This window comes from Pseudorasbora parva, chromosome 16 (assembly GCF_024679245.1).
Source record: "Pseudorasbora parva isolate DD20220531a chromosome 16, ASM2467924v1, whole genome shotgun sequence".
Classification (NCBI taxonomy): Eukaryota; Metazoa; Chordata; class Actinopteri; order Cypriniformes; family Gobionidae; genus Pseudorasbora; species Pseudorasbora parva.
This window is the reverse complement of record NC_090187.1, coordinates 25486677-25500728: the sequence shown is the minus strand read 5'-3', so window position 1 is coordinate 25500728 and position 14052 is coordinate 25486677. Positions and strand designations below refer to the sequence as shown.

The window sequence follows — 14052 nt, the reverse complement described above, 5'->3', positions numbered from 1 at the left end:
ATTTACAGTATATGGAGCATCTCCATAAACAAAAATTCTCATGAACTAATTTTTCCATGACATAGCAGCACTTTTGTCTGTTCATTGCCCAAGGCTTGAAGTATAAAAACCCTGCAAACAATCTGCAATTTATTATATAAACATAATACTAATAATAATTTATTGTCATTGTTATGATACAAGATTACACTAGAGCATCAATCAATTTTATGGAGTGCAAGAGATCAGCAATGGCACATTTTATAAACAGGGCAAAACGATATAACACAAGGGATAGGGTATATGAGCTGAAGAACCGCAAATAACCAGGAAAATTAAATTTACAGTTGTTGCGATTGTTGGATAATAATCATAGAAGACAAATTAAGTGAATGGAGTGGGAGAACAGCTTATTCAGTACTCTGGGAATAGAGGCTATTGGCCATTCTGGTAGCTCTGGCTTGAAGAGACCTGTATCTCCTCTCCGATGGAAGCAGGCAGAAAAAGCTGTGTGCTGGATGGAACCGGTCTCATGATGTTGTGTGTCCTGCGCAGGATTTTATAATAAACATTCTCCATGGATGTAGTTTATCGAAGGTGTCACTGAACTGTTCCATGCAATACCTGCATATACTAGGCCTACTTCATGGCTGTCATCTGTCGTGAACCTCATTGTCCTCTGATGTTTTGCTTACAGCACCTTCTCATAAACATGCAAATGCGGACACATACTGAGATCAGACTTTACAGCACAGCTACTGTTGAAAATTAGAACGAAAGATACATGGAGAAAGGGTATATTTCACATATGTTTTATTACTTTATTACATTGTGATCATGAAGGGATATACTTGTGTTTTCTCTCTGGTGAGTGTTCTTTAATTCATTTATTTATTTCTTATATTGTTTTTGTATGCATGTTGTGACGACGACACCATCATCTGTGTATTTCTGTCTGGAAAAGTTAAGTCCAGATAATGGAATTTATATTTTGGAGTTTAATTAAAAGGAAATATTTTACATGTACTGTTTTATATGGAAACTATTTTTATTACTGAGTCATGTCATTATTTTTAAATGAATTGCTGTGTGAGTGTATAACTCCTTAAATTGAGTTAAGTCTACAGATTTTATTACAGACTGGAGAGAAAATGAATGCATCAGAATTAATATAGTATTCTGTGTTTTAACTTAAATATAGGAATTGTATGCAACCTGATTCATGTGAAAAGTCATGAATTGTCTGATTACTTGATTTTTTTAAAAGTTATTATTATTTGAATTCACATACAAAAAAATGATGCATGCTCATCTGTTTTAACAGGTGATATTCACATTCACAATCCAAGGAAAAATTCTTCTAGAGTATTTAGGAGCCATTCAACATGGACAGTTTGTGCTTGACAAGAGAAACAGCCTGCTTTTGCAGGTATATGAATTACACCGATATATTTACAAACCTTTTTTTTCTGATTTCCCTTATTATTTCTAAAAGTATTTAGTAGTTCCAAAAAGTTGTTGGATGTTCATTGCAAAAACGAGTGGTATATCTGCCATTACATATAACCTGTACAAAAATAAATAATAATAATAATAATTGTGGATTCAAGTCAGTTTCTTGTTCATAGTAGTAAGTGTAGTTCATAATCATCCCATCAAATATGAAAATGTTTTACCAATGCATTGTTTCAAAATAAGATGTTTCAAAATACATTTTAATCATAATTTTGAATAGTATATCTATTGGCATATAATTTTAAACCTAACAAACATTTTGAAATTAAGGCAACTTGATGTATTTTGGATTTTAAAATGCAACTAAAGAGTTCTTTTAACTATTGTACTGTAGTTCAAAATCTTTTTAAATGTTTTCATATGTGGTTATTCTCTTTACATTTCTGTCATTCAGAATAGCACAATTCCAGAGACCCGTGATGTCTTGATGTGGGTCTTTCCAAAGCCATATAATGGTATGATCAGAAGAAAGAGGGATTGGTTGATTCCCCCGATCAGCATTTCAGAAAATGACAAAGGCCCATTCCCAAAGCAAGTGGTGAAGGTGTATCTCTCTTTGTGTCCTTTTTGCTTTGTATACTATTTTTAATTTGCATATTATTGTCCTCTTTGCTCTGTCTTTGTTTTAACATTCCAAAAAATATGTTTTTTTGTGTGTTATTTTGCTTCACAGATGAAGTCCACCGCTGGTGATTCCATGAAAATGGTTTATGAAATAACAGGTGCTGGAGCCGACCAGCCGCCCGAAGGCCTTTTCAAAGTAGAAAAATATTCAGGCATGTTGTTGGTCACCAAATACCTGGACAGAGAGGAAACTGAAGAATATGTTGTGAGTGACCTTTCATAATCTAAGAACCTGTATCTCAAGCATAACATGTTAAGACAGTTTGAGTTAGTGTGTAACTTTATATATATATTAAAAAAAATGTTTAAGTTTATGTGTGTGCACTTGGGCAGCTCACAATTCATGCCTCAGCAGAAGATCAAGACTACACTGAAACCCCTATCCAACTCACCATAAAAGTGCTTGACCAAAATGACCACAAACCCTCCTGTACCCAAAATCCTTTTATGGGAGAGGTCATGGAAAGGGCAAAACAAAGTAGGATATGAAGATTCTTCTATCCATCTCACAAATGTATTCAATAACTAAACGTTTGTATCAAGTTAAAATAACACAAAAAAAAATGTTTTATACAGACGTGCCTCTCATACAAGTGACAGCAGATGATCTGGATGATCCTGATACTTTAAACGCCATTGTGCGTTACAAACTGGTGAGACAGAAACCCAACGATGCAGTGTTCAACATTGACCCATCAAATGGAGTCATCAGTCTGGCCTCTATGAGCATTTTGGACAGAGAGGTACTAAAACTTAAAGGGTTGGTTTACCCAAAATTTTAATTTCTCTCCCTCATGTCGTTCCAAACCCATAAGACCAATAAAAAAACTAAAATAACGACTTTCATCTCTTCCGTGTCAGTCTCTAAAAAGTACTAAAAATACTAAAACTGAAATAAAAATGTATAATAAAATAATTAAAAATGGATAAAATAGTAAAATGAAAATATACAAATAACACATTTATACATAGTTAAAGCTGCAGTCCATAATGCTGGGTACACACCAAAATATTTTTTACATCTTATAAGATTTTCAAAATGTGATAGACCACAAACATGAGGACAAATAATCCTAAATTGAACCGTTTTGCTCCTATAGTGTGTGGTGTGCCATGATGTGACATAGACAGCACACCACACACAAACAGATTTTAAACCAGTGTCTCGAACTGTAAATACAGGAAATCTCGCGAGACTTCAGGCCGGTGACACACTGCAAGTGTGACGCGCGTCTCAGGCACTGATTGAGCCACGCTGAAAACACGTGCATGCTAGAAATAGAACAGATGCCTATTTTTCACTCAACATGAAAGCGTGTTGGAAGCATTTCCAGGCAAAATAGAATACCCTGCAAAAAATGCTCTTTTTACTTAGTAATTTTGTCTTGTTTTCAGTCTAAAGATTTAAACATTCTTAAATCAAGATGCATTTACTAGATAAGTAAAACGACATAAGATATTTGTTCTTGTTTTGTTGTAAATAAAATCAAAATGAAGTCAGTTTTTGCTTAAATTTTGGCAAATGATCTGCCAATGGGGTGAGAAAAATAATCTAGTTGAAATCTGGTTTCTTGTTTTCGTCCCAAACAGAAATAAGATTTTGCTCACCCCCCTGGCAGATCATTTAGCTTGTTTTAAGCAAAAACTCACTTCATTTTGATATTTTTTCCCAGAAAACAAGGAAAAATATCTTATGTCATTTTACTTATCTTGTAAATACATCTTGATTTAAGAATTTTCATATATTTGAACTGGACACAAGCAAAAATACTAAATAAGAAGAGCATGTTGAATATTTACGATTCGCGATCGGGACGGCTCTGATGTTCTTTCGAGCAGATTCGGACACTCTTAACACACTTTACACCACAGGAAATTCTGATAAGATAATCTCTAGAACCATCATGATAATGGGGACCGAGCTAGGATTGTCGGAAGGTAGGAAATCGGGCCAAAATAATTTGATAAACAGAACTGCCGGAGCTACTTCTCTGTTTATGTCTATGGCGAGTAACGCAGTGACTTTGCTCCTCCGCAGCCTACCAGACCGCTCTGAAATAGTCCCAATATAAACACTTATCATAAGTGTACCATAATGATTCAGGGTAAAACAAAAACACAGTTTGGAAAATGGATTCATGTTGTACATTCTCATTATATAATTTTTGTAAATTTTCAAGACAAAAAAGTTATGGACAGCAGCTTTAACAAAATAAAAATGTAAATCTCTCATTAATTAATTAAATTCATGCAATCTTACAGCACTACTTTATTTCACTTAAGAATTCATTCTAGATCTAGAACCTAAAAGTACTGTTATTTTCTGGTATATACTGTACATTCAGGCAGATTTTTATCTATCTTTTTTTTTTACCAGATTATTATCTTTGTCCATGCTGCCAAATAATTTTAATAGCATGGCCATTCAAAACCAGAGGGTCTACCATATGCACAGTAAAGTGATCACCAACAGTCTAAAGAGAATGTAAACATGCAGGCCAAAAATTAGGCTCAAAGACCAGAGATAAATGGGTCAGATGAAGGAGACATCCAAAATGTGTACTGTTGGTGTGCCTCCATGAACCGAGTCGGGAAACATTGTATTAAACAGTTGTTTTATAACCATCATCTGAACATATCTGTCTCTGTCGCCATCCCTATGGTAACAGACTCATGATGTGTATACGCTGGCTGTTGAGGCGGCAGATATGGATGGTCGCGGTCTTTCTTCCACCTGTACTGTCATCATCAAAATCACTGATATCAATGATCACGCACCTAAGTTCAGCAAAAGAAAGGCGAGTCAATTGTTATTTTGGCTTTAAACTTTCCAACTTTAAACTTCCACTTTTATTTTCCAAACATCTGGCATTGAGTGCTTATGAAGTGCCTGTTTGTGTGTTTTGGCAGTTTTCTAGCACAGTACAAGAAAATAGGGTTGGGGAAATTGTTGCAAGGTTGGTTGTCACCGATAGAGACGAGCCTTTAACTGCAAACTCGATGGCGAAGTTTACCATCGTCCAGGGCAACGAGGAAGGGTACTTCAACATCAGCACGGGCCCCAGCAGGATGGAGGGAATTATCACAACATTAAAAGTGAATATACCCACATACAAAACTAAATATATGCTGAGAGAAAATTCTCGTGGTGCCCCCCTCAGCACTTGGTGCCCAATTTAAAACAAAGTTTTAAAAGTAAAAGTCAACTACAGCAAACACTAATCGCCATGATATGTGACTCTACTTGTTAACAGCAGGTGTTCATCATTAATTGTCAATCACGACTCAATCATTTAATTATCTTATTAACTTTAACACTGCTTCAAAGTTATTTTAACACACTTGAGTGTGGAGTTTGCTGTGTAGGCAAAATGATATGAGAAAGGAGAAATGCAATTACTTAATGGAAATTGTACTTATTTTTTTCTCATAAATATGCTTGTAACCAATTGCCTTAATATATAATTGTACTTGTAATTGCTTATTTATCATGCAGATATACTAATTAGAATATTACATGGCCAAAATATGTATCATGATGCACCAGTATTCCTGGTCTAGGAAGAATACAAATGAGTAATGGTCATTTTAAGGACCTGACGGTCGCCATTTTGAAAATGGGGACTTTCTTGGAGTCAAACTTTTGTAAACTTTTAGTATGTTTTTAAGTACATTTAATACTATTGTAAACCACTGAGAAACCTTTTGTTAGATTTTTTTAGGGTCTGTAATAATTTTATTTATATATTTTGGAAAGAAATTAATTGTATTCACCAAGGATGCATTAAATTGATCAAAAGTCACAGTAAAAGGTTTATTTTTCAGGTAAATGCTGTTCATTTGAACTATTCATCAAAGTTGAACTTTTTTCTACATTTATAATAATAAATGTTTTTTGAGCAGCAAATCAGCATATTAGAATGATTTTTCAATGATCATGTGAAGACTGGAATAATGACTGCTAAAATTTATTTTTATTAAATCAATGCAGCCTTAAAAAAAAGTAATAAATATTATTAACCCTAAACATTTTGGGTCAGCGTGCAGCCTTCTAGTGATGATGATTTTTTTTTTTGGAGCCCTAGAAAATAAAATCCAGTTGTCCATGTATTTTTAGGGTCTGGACTTCGAGCAGGCCAACAATTTCTCTCTGCTGGTAGTGGTAGAGAATGAGGTTCCTTTTGCTGTTCCTTTGCCCACCTCCACTTCTACCGCTACCGTCACCATCACTGTGCAGGATGTAAACGAGCCGCCTGTCTTTGAGCCTGCAGAGAAATTGATCGAAGTTCATGAGGACCTTGTGGTGGGCAGCACCATCCAAAAATTCACAGCTAAAGACCCAGACACTGCTAGAGAGCAGAAATTAAGGTTTTGCCTGCATGATACACAAAACAGCACAATTCTACGGTGTCATATTATGAAACCCCCATTTTTTTGTATTTATCTATCGTATTTATCATGTGACCTACTACCATGACCAAATTTGTAATAATGTCCGTTGATTTTTCAATGTTGAAATAATGCTAAATGTTTGTTTTAAAAAAGTTAACAATATATGAACAAACTTAGAACAAATTTAATATCAACATTGATCCACTTCGTTAAATTAAAACTAATTTCAACAGTGATTCAACCTTGATACCTGATGTTGATTCAGTAAACATTGAAATGCTGGATGTCTGGGTATAGTTATTTTATTTTGAATTAATAATTGAATTAATAATTTGAATTAATCATTTGTTTGTGCAACTAAACCTGTTTTTATTTATCACAAATTGCCTTTACAATAAAGTACTGTGGTGGCACCATTTTAACAGTGGTACTTTGATGTATATGGTATTGAATGATTCACATTTTCATAAATTTTTTAATTATTTATAATTTATCATTTATGCACCACTTTTTCTGTCATGCTCATTTTTTTTTTTTTTTTTTTTTTTGATACTAGATATAAGTTGCTGCATGATTTTGCAAAATGGCTGGAGATCTCAGAGGACACTGGACTCATCAGAATCAGGAGCTCACTGGACAGAGAGGCCTTGTTTATAAAAGATGGACAGTACACAGTCTTAGTAGTTGCATACGACAATGGTAATTTAATAAAATATCTAGATGTTTAAAGACTTGGATAGTTGAAATGAAAAATGAAACCCAAAAAGGAAATTTCTGACATTTAAATGACCTTTAAATGAAATGTATGTAAGATTGTTGCCAAAACTGGTACTGCAATCACTTTCAAATGACTGTAGAGAGGTGTATCCCCTCCCCCTTGACTCGAGGTTGCCAGATCTTGCAGGATCCAGCAGGAACATTTGTAGATCTGCAGCTGTGGTAACTAGAAACACAACATGTCAACAGTTGAAGGCTACAACAAAAAATTTACTGGACTACTGTTGTCAGTGATATAAGTATTTGAAATGAACATGATTTCTTAAAGTCTAGTGACAAATCACGGCCATTTTATTATAAATTGAAATACAATTCTTACATACAGTTCTTTTAAATGCTAGTCTGTGTTCTTCATCCACCTGGATGAGAAGAAACGCTTTATTTCATTATCTGTTCAATTTGACTAAACTTTTTTTATTCTTTACTTCTGAGTGACAGGCGTAAGGGATGATTACACAGAATCCGGTTTTGCTCTTAAATACACATACATACTCCAGAGCCACGGCACTGATGGCACGACAGTCGTCCAGATGTCTTTCTAACACTTGTTTATATAGAAAAAGAGATAAAACATAACTTTTTATTAACAGCTCAGACTGAGCTTTTTGATTGACCCAAATCAGACTTCTTGCGTCAGACTTTACGTTCTGACCCTGTGCTCATACCGGTGATCCTGTTCTTTGTATACACACAGCATCTTCCCAGTAATTTACAGGTTGTAACATTCTCCGAGTCTGAAATAAGTTGAGGAGTTACACACTCAAAAAATACTTGCTCTATTAAAGAATCAACATTTTTTGATGCAAGGACTCGCTCACAATCTCGTGAGAGTTTGTTTCAGGGTCAGACACCTATACACGTTAAGACAACATCCAATAGGGTAAAACAAAAAAAAGGATCAACAATACATATGCAACAATAATTTAAACAACCTACCCCTTAGTGTACCAATTTATGTGGCAATGCTACAAGGTAATGTTACTACTTATACTGGGAAATTGCCAGAACCGATTTGCCAGTTTTTTGAAAAGTCATGTTCACATAGGATCGATCTCTTGAAGGTGTCCTAGAATGATTTGAAACAATATGTTAAATTGTTCTCTGATATCTACATAGAGGGAATGTGGCTTATTTAAGGGCAAAAATGGTCCTGATACAGTTTTACAGGTCCATTTACAACCCTATAAATTGTCCCTATAGGATGTAATGCTCTGTTTTTGCCCTATTTGGAAGAGTCATGAATATTAATGTTGAGCTCTGCTCTGATTGGCTTAATTCAGCAGCTCACAGCAGTTCAGTTGTTCAGCGAAGAGGCTCGTGAGTCCTGACCATCCTGACAGAACACAGACCGACTGAATGACACTTTAAGCAGAACATCTCAAATGGAGATAAAATGCAGCCTACTTGTTTATTGGTGTTTTCAGATCATCCATGCACGAGAAAGAGCTTGTGTTTGTGCGGTTGCCAGATTTCAATCATATCAAATCCCCCAAACAGAGCTTTTCTGTGAAAAAAGCGTATGCTATCCAATGTTTTACCTAAACATGTCCAATCTAGCAACCATATGCACGGGAGCTCTCATGGGCGGATGATCTGAAAACACCAATAAACAAGCTATGGAAGGTCGTTTCAGCATAAAAACGTTCCAACGTTACTCGTCGTATTTATATTTTTACTAGTAACAATACAATTAAAGAGCTCTATAATTTAATTTGTACTAGTAACAATTACAATTATAGAGCTCTATAATTCAATTTTTACTAGTAACAATTATAATTATAGAGCTCTCTAATTGTATTATTACTAGTAATAATTATGATTAGAGAGCTCTACAATTCATTTATTACTAGTCATATGTCCCCATTGACTTCCATTCATTTTTAATTATAGAGCTCTGTAATTCAATTGTTACTAGTATAACAATTACAATTGTAGAGCTCTCTAATTGAATTCTTACTAGTAACAATTGGGATTATAGAGCTCTGTAATTCAATTGTTACTAGTAACAATTACGATTAGAGAGCTCTCTAATTGAATTCTTACTAGTAACAATTGAATTACAGAGCTCTTCAAATGATTTATTACTAGTAAAAATACACATTAAGGATATGTGTAATTGTAGAGCTCTATAATCGAATTACAGAGCTCTCTAATTGAATTGTTACTAGTAAGAATTCAATTAGAGAGCTCTCTAATCGTAATTGTTACTAGTAACAATTGAATTACAGAGCTCTATAATCCCAATTGTTACTAGTAAGAATTCAATTAGAGAGCTCTACAATTGTAATTTTTACTAGTAACAATTCAATTAGAGAGCTCTATAATCCCAATTGTTACTAGTAACAATTGAATTACAGAGCTCTATAATTAAAAATGAATGGAAGTCAATGGAGACATATGACTAGTAATAAATGAATTGTAGAGCTCTCTAATTGGAATTGTTACTAGTAATAATACAATTAGAGAGCTCTACAATCATAATTGTTACTAGTAAAAATTGAATTATAGAGCTCTATAATTGTAATTGTTACTAGTACAAATTAAATTATAGAGCTCTTTAATTGAATTGTTACTAGTAAAAATATAATTACGACGAGTAAGGCTGGAACGTTTTTATGCTGAAACGGCCTCCCATAACAAGCTGCATTTAAGTCGTTTTAACTTATATGGTAGAAAAGGTGATGTTTGCTACAATGATCGAGTGAACGATCTGTAACGTATCTACGGTTGTATTTTGTAATACAAAATAATATTAACCTTTGTCATTAGACACACTATTTAGTTTTGTATGGTACTTGGAGTTTCCTATTGTTACTGTACTGGCATCTTGCGTCATTTTTTTGCGCATCGCCCCACAATGCGGTCTCTAAGAAACTTTCAGTTTAATCAGAAATTGTTTAAACAGCTAGTCAATAAGTGGATAAATCACTAGTTACTGCTTGCAGGAATACAGTTGCCCCTTTCTTCAGTTTAAGATGCCGAGCGAAGATTTCTTGAAATGGGCCGAACAAATGAACGATTTGTTGTGGTATTCGATTATAATAAACCTCAACCATGACTGTTGACATATGACAACAGTCCCCTGCACAGCCTAAACATGACGTGTGTCATGAGAGCTGCCATTTTTGCTATCCTCGAGTGTCTTTACCTGCAGTCTCAATGATTCGGCTTCGTCAGTTCGGCCTGACAATGAACATGTTTGGACAGATGCAAATGTTGGGGGCGTGCATATAAATGATCCCCAAAGCTTCCGTCACGGTTGGCGTTATGTTGAAAAGCACTTATTTTTCCGTGGTGTTTTTGATTCACGAGATTTACATAAGAAGTTAGGAGGCAATAGACTCACAGTATGTGATATCCATGTACTGAACTCTTATTATTTCACTATGGCAAGGTTAATTCAATTTTTCATTCTAGGACACCTTTAATAGTAATTTACCAGTAAGGACTGGAAAGAAGCAGGGTAGATTTTGTGCTCAACATTTCCCTGTGTGTTCTACAGAAGAAGGTCAAAAATGAATAATAAATGACAGAATTTTACTCTTCTCTTTTTTTTTTAAACTGCACACTTCATAAATTAGTCTGACCAAGGCATCAAGCTTCAATTTGTTGCAATGTATTTCTTTCTGTAGATGATGAGCCAGCCACAGGAACAGGCACATTAGTGATCACGCTTTTGGATGTTAATGACAACGCTCCAGCGCTGGAGCAGGGCAGAGTCCCAATATGTTCTACAGAACCAAAGCCCATTTGTTTGACCATCACAGATCCGGATGGGCCAGAAAACGGCCCACCATTCATCACAGAGCTACATAAAGAATATCAAAGCAACTGGACCATCATCAGCAACCCCAGTAAGAGAACTAACATCAAGTATTGTTCATCTGTTTTAAGTAAATTAGATATCTCACACTGTTCTCAATTCTCAGGCTGTGCGGTGTGGTTGAGACCACTCAGACGTTTGGCTCTTGGCGAACACAGCCTTCTGTTGCGTGTGTACGACTCTAAGATGTTATTTCAGGACAGTTCTATCATAGTGGAGGTGTGTGACTGTAAAGGTGATGATGTTACCTGCTCCAGCAGTGTGTATGCTGCTAACATCGCCATCCTGTCCCTCTATGTTTTAGCAGCTATCTTATGCATTCTTGGTAAGCAAACAACCCATAAATAGGGGTTTACAAACAAGAACATTTTGAATATAGATGTATAAACCTAAATATGACACTTTAATGCCTTAATATATTTGCAAATCTTTTTGTAACCTACCATTTAAGTTAAAGGTTTATTTATTTATTTATTTTGCATAAGAGTTCCTCACCAAGGTTGCATTTATTTAATCAAACATATGGTACAACAATAATGTTGTGAAATATAATTACAATTTAAAGAACTGCTTTGTACTTTAATATATTATAAATATGTGCTGGGCAATCAATTAATCGCATCCAAAATAAAAGTTAGTTTTTACATAATCTATGTGTAATATACATATAATTATTATGTGTATATAAATACACAAGTATGTATATATTTAAGAAATATTTGCATGCTACACTGTATATATAATTTATATATAAATAGATATATTTTTTATAAAACTATAAAAATGTTCTTAAATATATACATGCATATATTATGTAAACAAACTTTTATTTTGGATTAATTGGATTTTGATGCAATTCATCACAATACATTTTTCTCCAGCACTAATATAAATATTTCTTCTTTTTTTAGTGCTGCTGCTGTTTCTTTACCTGAAGAGAAGGTGTGGGAGAAAGTCGGAACAGTTTAGCCAGAAACAAGAAGACAGGGACAATATTTTGTGTTACAATGAGGAAGGAGGCGGCGAACAGGACCAGGTGCACATGGACTTTCTAATGTCATGTTCAATGAATCCACTGAAGCGATTTATTATTATTAAGCCTTACTGTACTCTGTGTTTTTGTTGTGTATGTACATGTGTTTGTTACAGGACTATGATATCATGCTGTTGTGCAGGGGACCAGAGATTTTCTCTACAGATATTGCCCCACCACCCTTGCATACGGTCTTCTATCGCCAACATCCAGAGGAAAATGAAGATATTGGACACTTCATTTACGAAGTATGTATAGTAAGAGTGTTTGTGTGTATATGTTAATGAGAGCCACCATGATTTCTACAAGTTAATAATACTTGTTGTCTCTGGAACAACGGAAAAGAATAGGGGTCGGACCAACAAAAGATTCAATGACACATCCATAACAGAATCACCATCATCATCATGATCATGAGTTAAATGCACATTTAATATATTGGATTCTGTGTTTCTGTAGAATCTGTGCACAGCTGATGATGACCACTATGTGGCGCCGTATGACTCCGTGCTAGTGTTTGCTCATGAGGGTGAGGGATCTGAAGCTGGATCTCTCAGCTCTCTACAGTCGTCCATCAGCGATGGAGATCAGGACTTCCAGTATCTGCAGAACTGGGGATCTCAGTTCAGGAGACTGGCTGACATGTATGCTGTAGGAGATGATGAGTGATATATGTCCTCATATGTTTATATGTATGTTTTTATAAGTGAGTGTAAAATCTGTTACCAAATATGCTGTAATGCATTAATGCATTCTGTCAGTAAAATTATACCTTTAGCTTGTTACATATGACACTGAAGCTTCAAAGTGTGTATCTAGTGCAAATTGTCATGAAGCTCTAGCCTAGAAATTAAGACACACCCTAGCGGCAGCAAATCTAATCTGCCCGCGAGTATCGTCTAGCAACTCTCAATACACTTCTGAGCTGTAAACGCCAAACTCTGGTCGGGCCAATCACATCGAGTATAGAGTCGGTGGGCGGGTCTTAACATAATGACGGCCGAGTTGCGCTTGCGTGTTTCTAGTAAACACAGAAACTGGCGAACGGCGGTCTTTCGAATCAGCTTTGACCACGACTCTGGAAGACTTTGAGTTAAGCTTTTCTCTGAAAAAAGAACAAAGAACAGCACTGAAGTCATTCTTAAAGGGATAGTTCACTTTGAAATTAAATTTTGATATGTTTTAGCTTACCTCATGGGCATCCGAGATGTAGGAGTATTTGTTTCCCCAGTAGTTTCAATTTTGATCATTTTAGGTCAAACCGTTCTTGTCTGTGCCTCACATAATGCGGGTCTATGGTCACCACCTCAAAGAGCATACACAGAGAAGTCCAAATTAACAGATTTGTGCCAGAACGCGCGAATGTCACAACAGGAAACATGCACGTGCGCCCTCGGATCAGTCGGACGTAGTGGTGTACAAGAGGTAAAAACTATATAAATACGTTTTGTTTTCTCACACAAACCGCTCGTTTCGTGTCTTAGGCCATCAGTGTGTACTTACTAAGGGGGATTGTTTAATTTGGACTTCTCTGTGTATGCTCTTTGAGGTGGTGACCATAGACCGGCATTATGTGAGGCACAGACAAGAAGGGTTTGACCTAAAATGATCAAAATTGAAACTGCTGGGGAAACAAATTGTAACGAAGTTTGTAGCTGGGAAGGAAGGAGGCGGGAACCGACGAACGTTTCACAACTTTATTCAAAATAAATAAACAAAACGAAAGTAAAACCGCACTAAATACCCACTAAATAAAACGTGGGCAGCCCCTCACGGACGACTGCCCACATAAACATAATAAACCATAAACAAAACTCAACATAAAGTCCAGGCCTGGTCCTCTCTCGTCTTCCGCAGCCCTTACTCCTCCTTTTATGCTCCCGTCACATGGCCGCGAGACGAGACCGGT

General features: G+C 35.5%; 1 protein-coding gene across 1 annotated transcript; it reads left to right on the top strand.

Moving 5' to 3' along the window:
* The first annotated feature begins 371 nt into the window (after positions 1–371).
* On the top strand, positions 372–13647 carry LOC137043243 (B-cadherin-like). Its single transcript, XM_067419434.1, has 15 exons — positions 372–506; positions 1304–1408; positions 1889–2038; positions 2168–2323; positions 2452–2596; positions 2695–2861; positions 4788–4916; positions 5029–5214; positions 6236–6486; positions 7067–7209; positions 10920–11141; positions 11217–11435; positions 12022–12146; positions 12260–12391; positions 12603–13647. The coding sequence occupies exons 1-15, from the start codon at positions 372–374 to the stop codon at positions 12810–12812; spliced, it is 2475 nt and encodes an 824-aa protein (XP_067275535.1). The 3' UTR covers positions 12813–13647.
* The last annotated feature ends 405 nt before the right edge of the window (positions 13648–14052 follow it).

Bases quoted from the DNA above. Each gene is read 5' to 3' on its own strand.
- LOC137043243 (XM_067419434.1), top strand. From the start codon at position 372: ATGGAGTGGGAGAACAGCTTATTCAGTACTCTGGGAATAGAGGCTATT. The intron at 6,487-7,066 runs GTTTTGCCTGCA...TTTTGATACTAG, and splicing joins GCTAGAGAGCAGAAATTAAG to ATATAAGTTGCTGCATGATT. The intron at 11,436-12,021 runs GTAAGCAAACAA...TTCTTTTTTTAG, and splicing joins AGCTATCTTATGCATTCTTG to TGCTGCTGCTGTTTCTTTAC.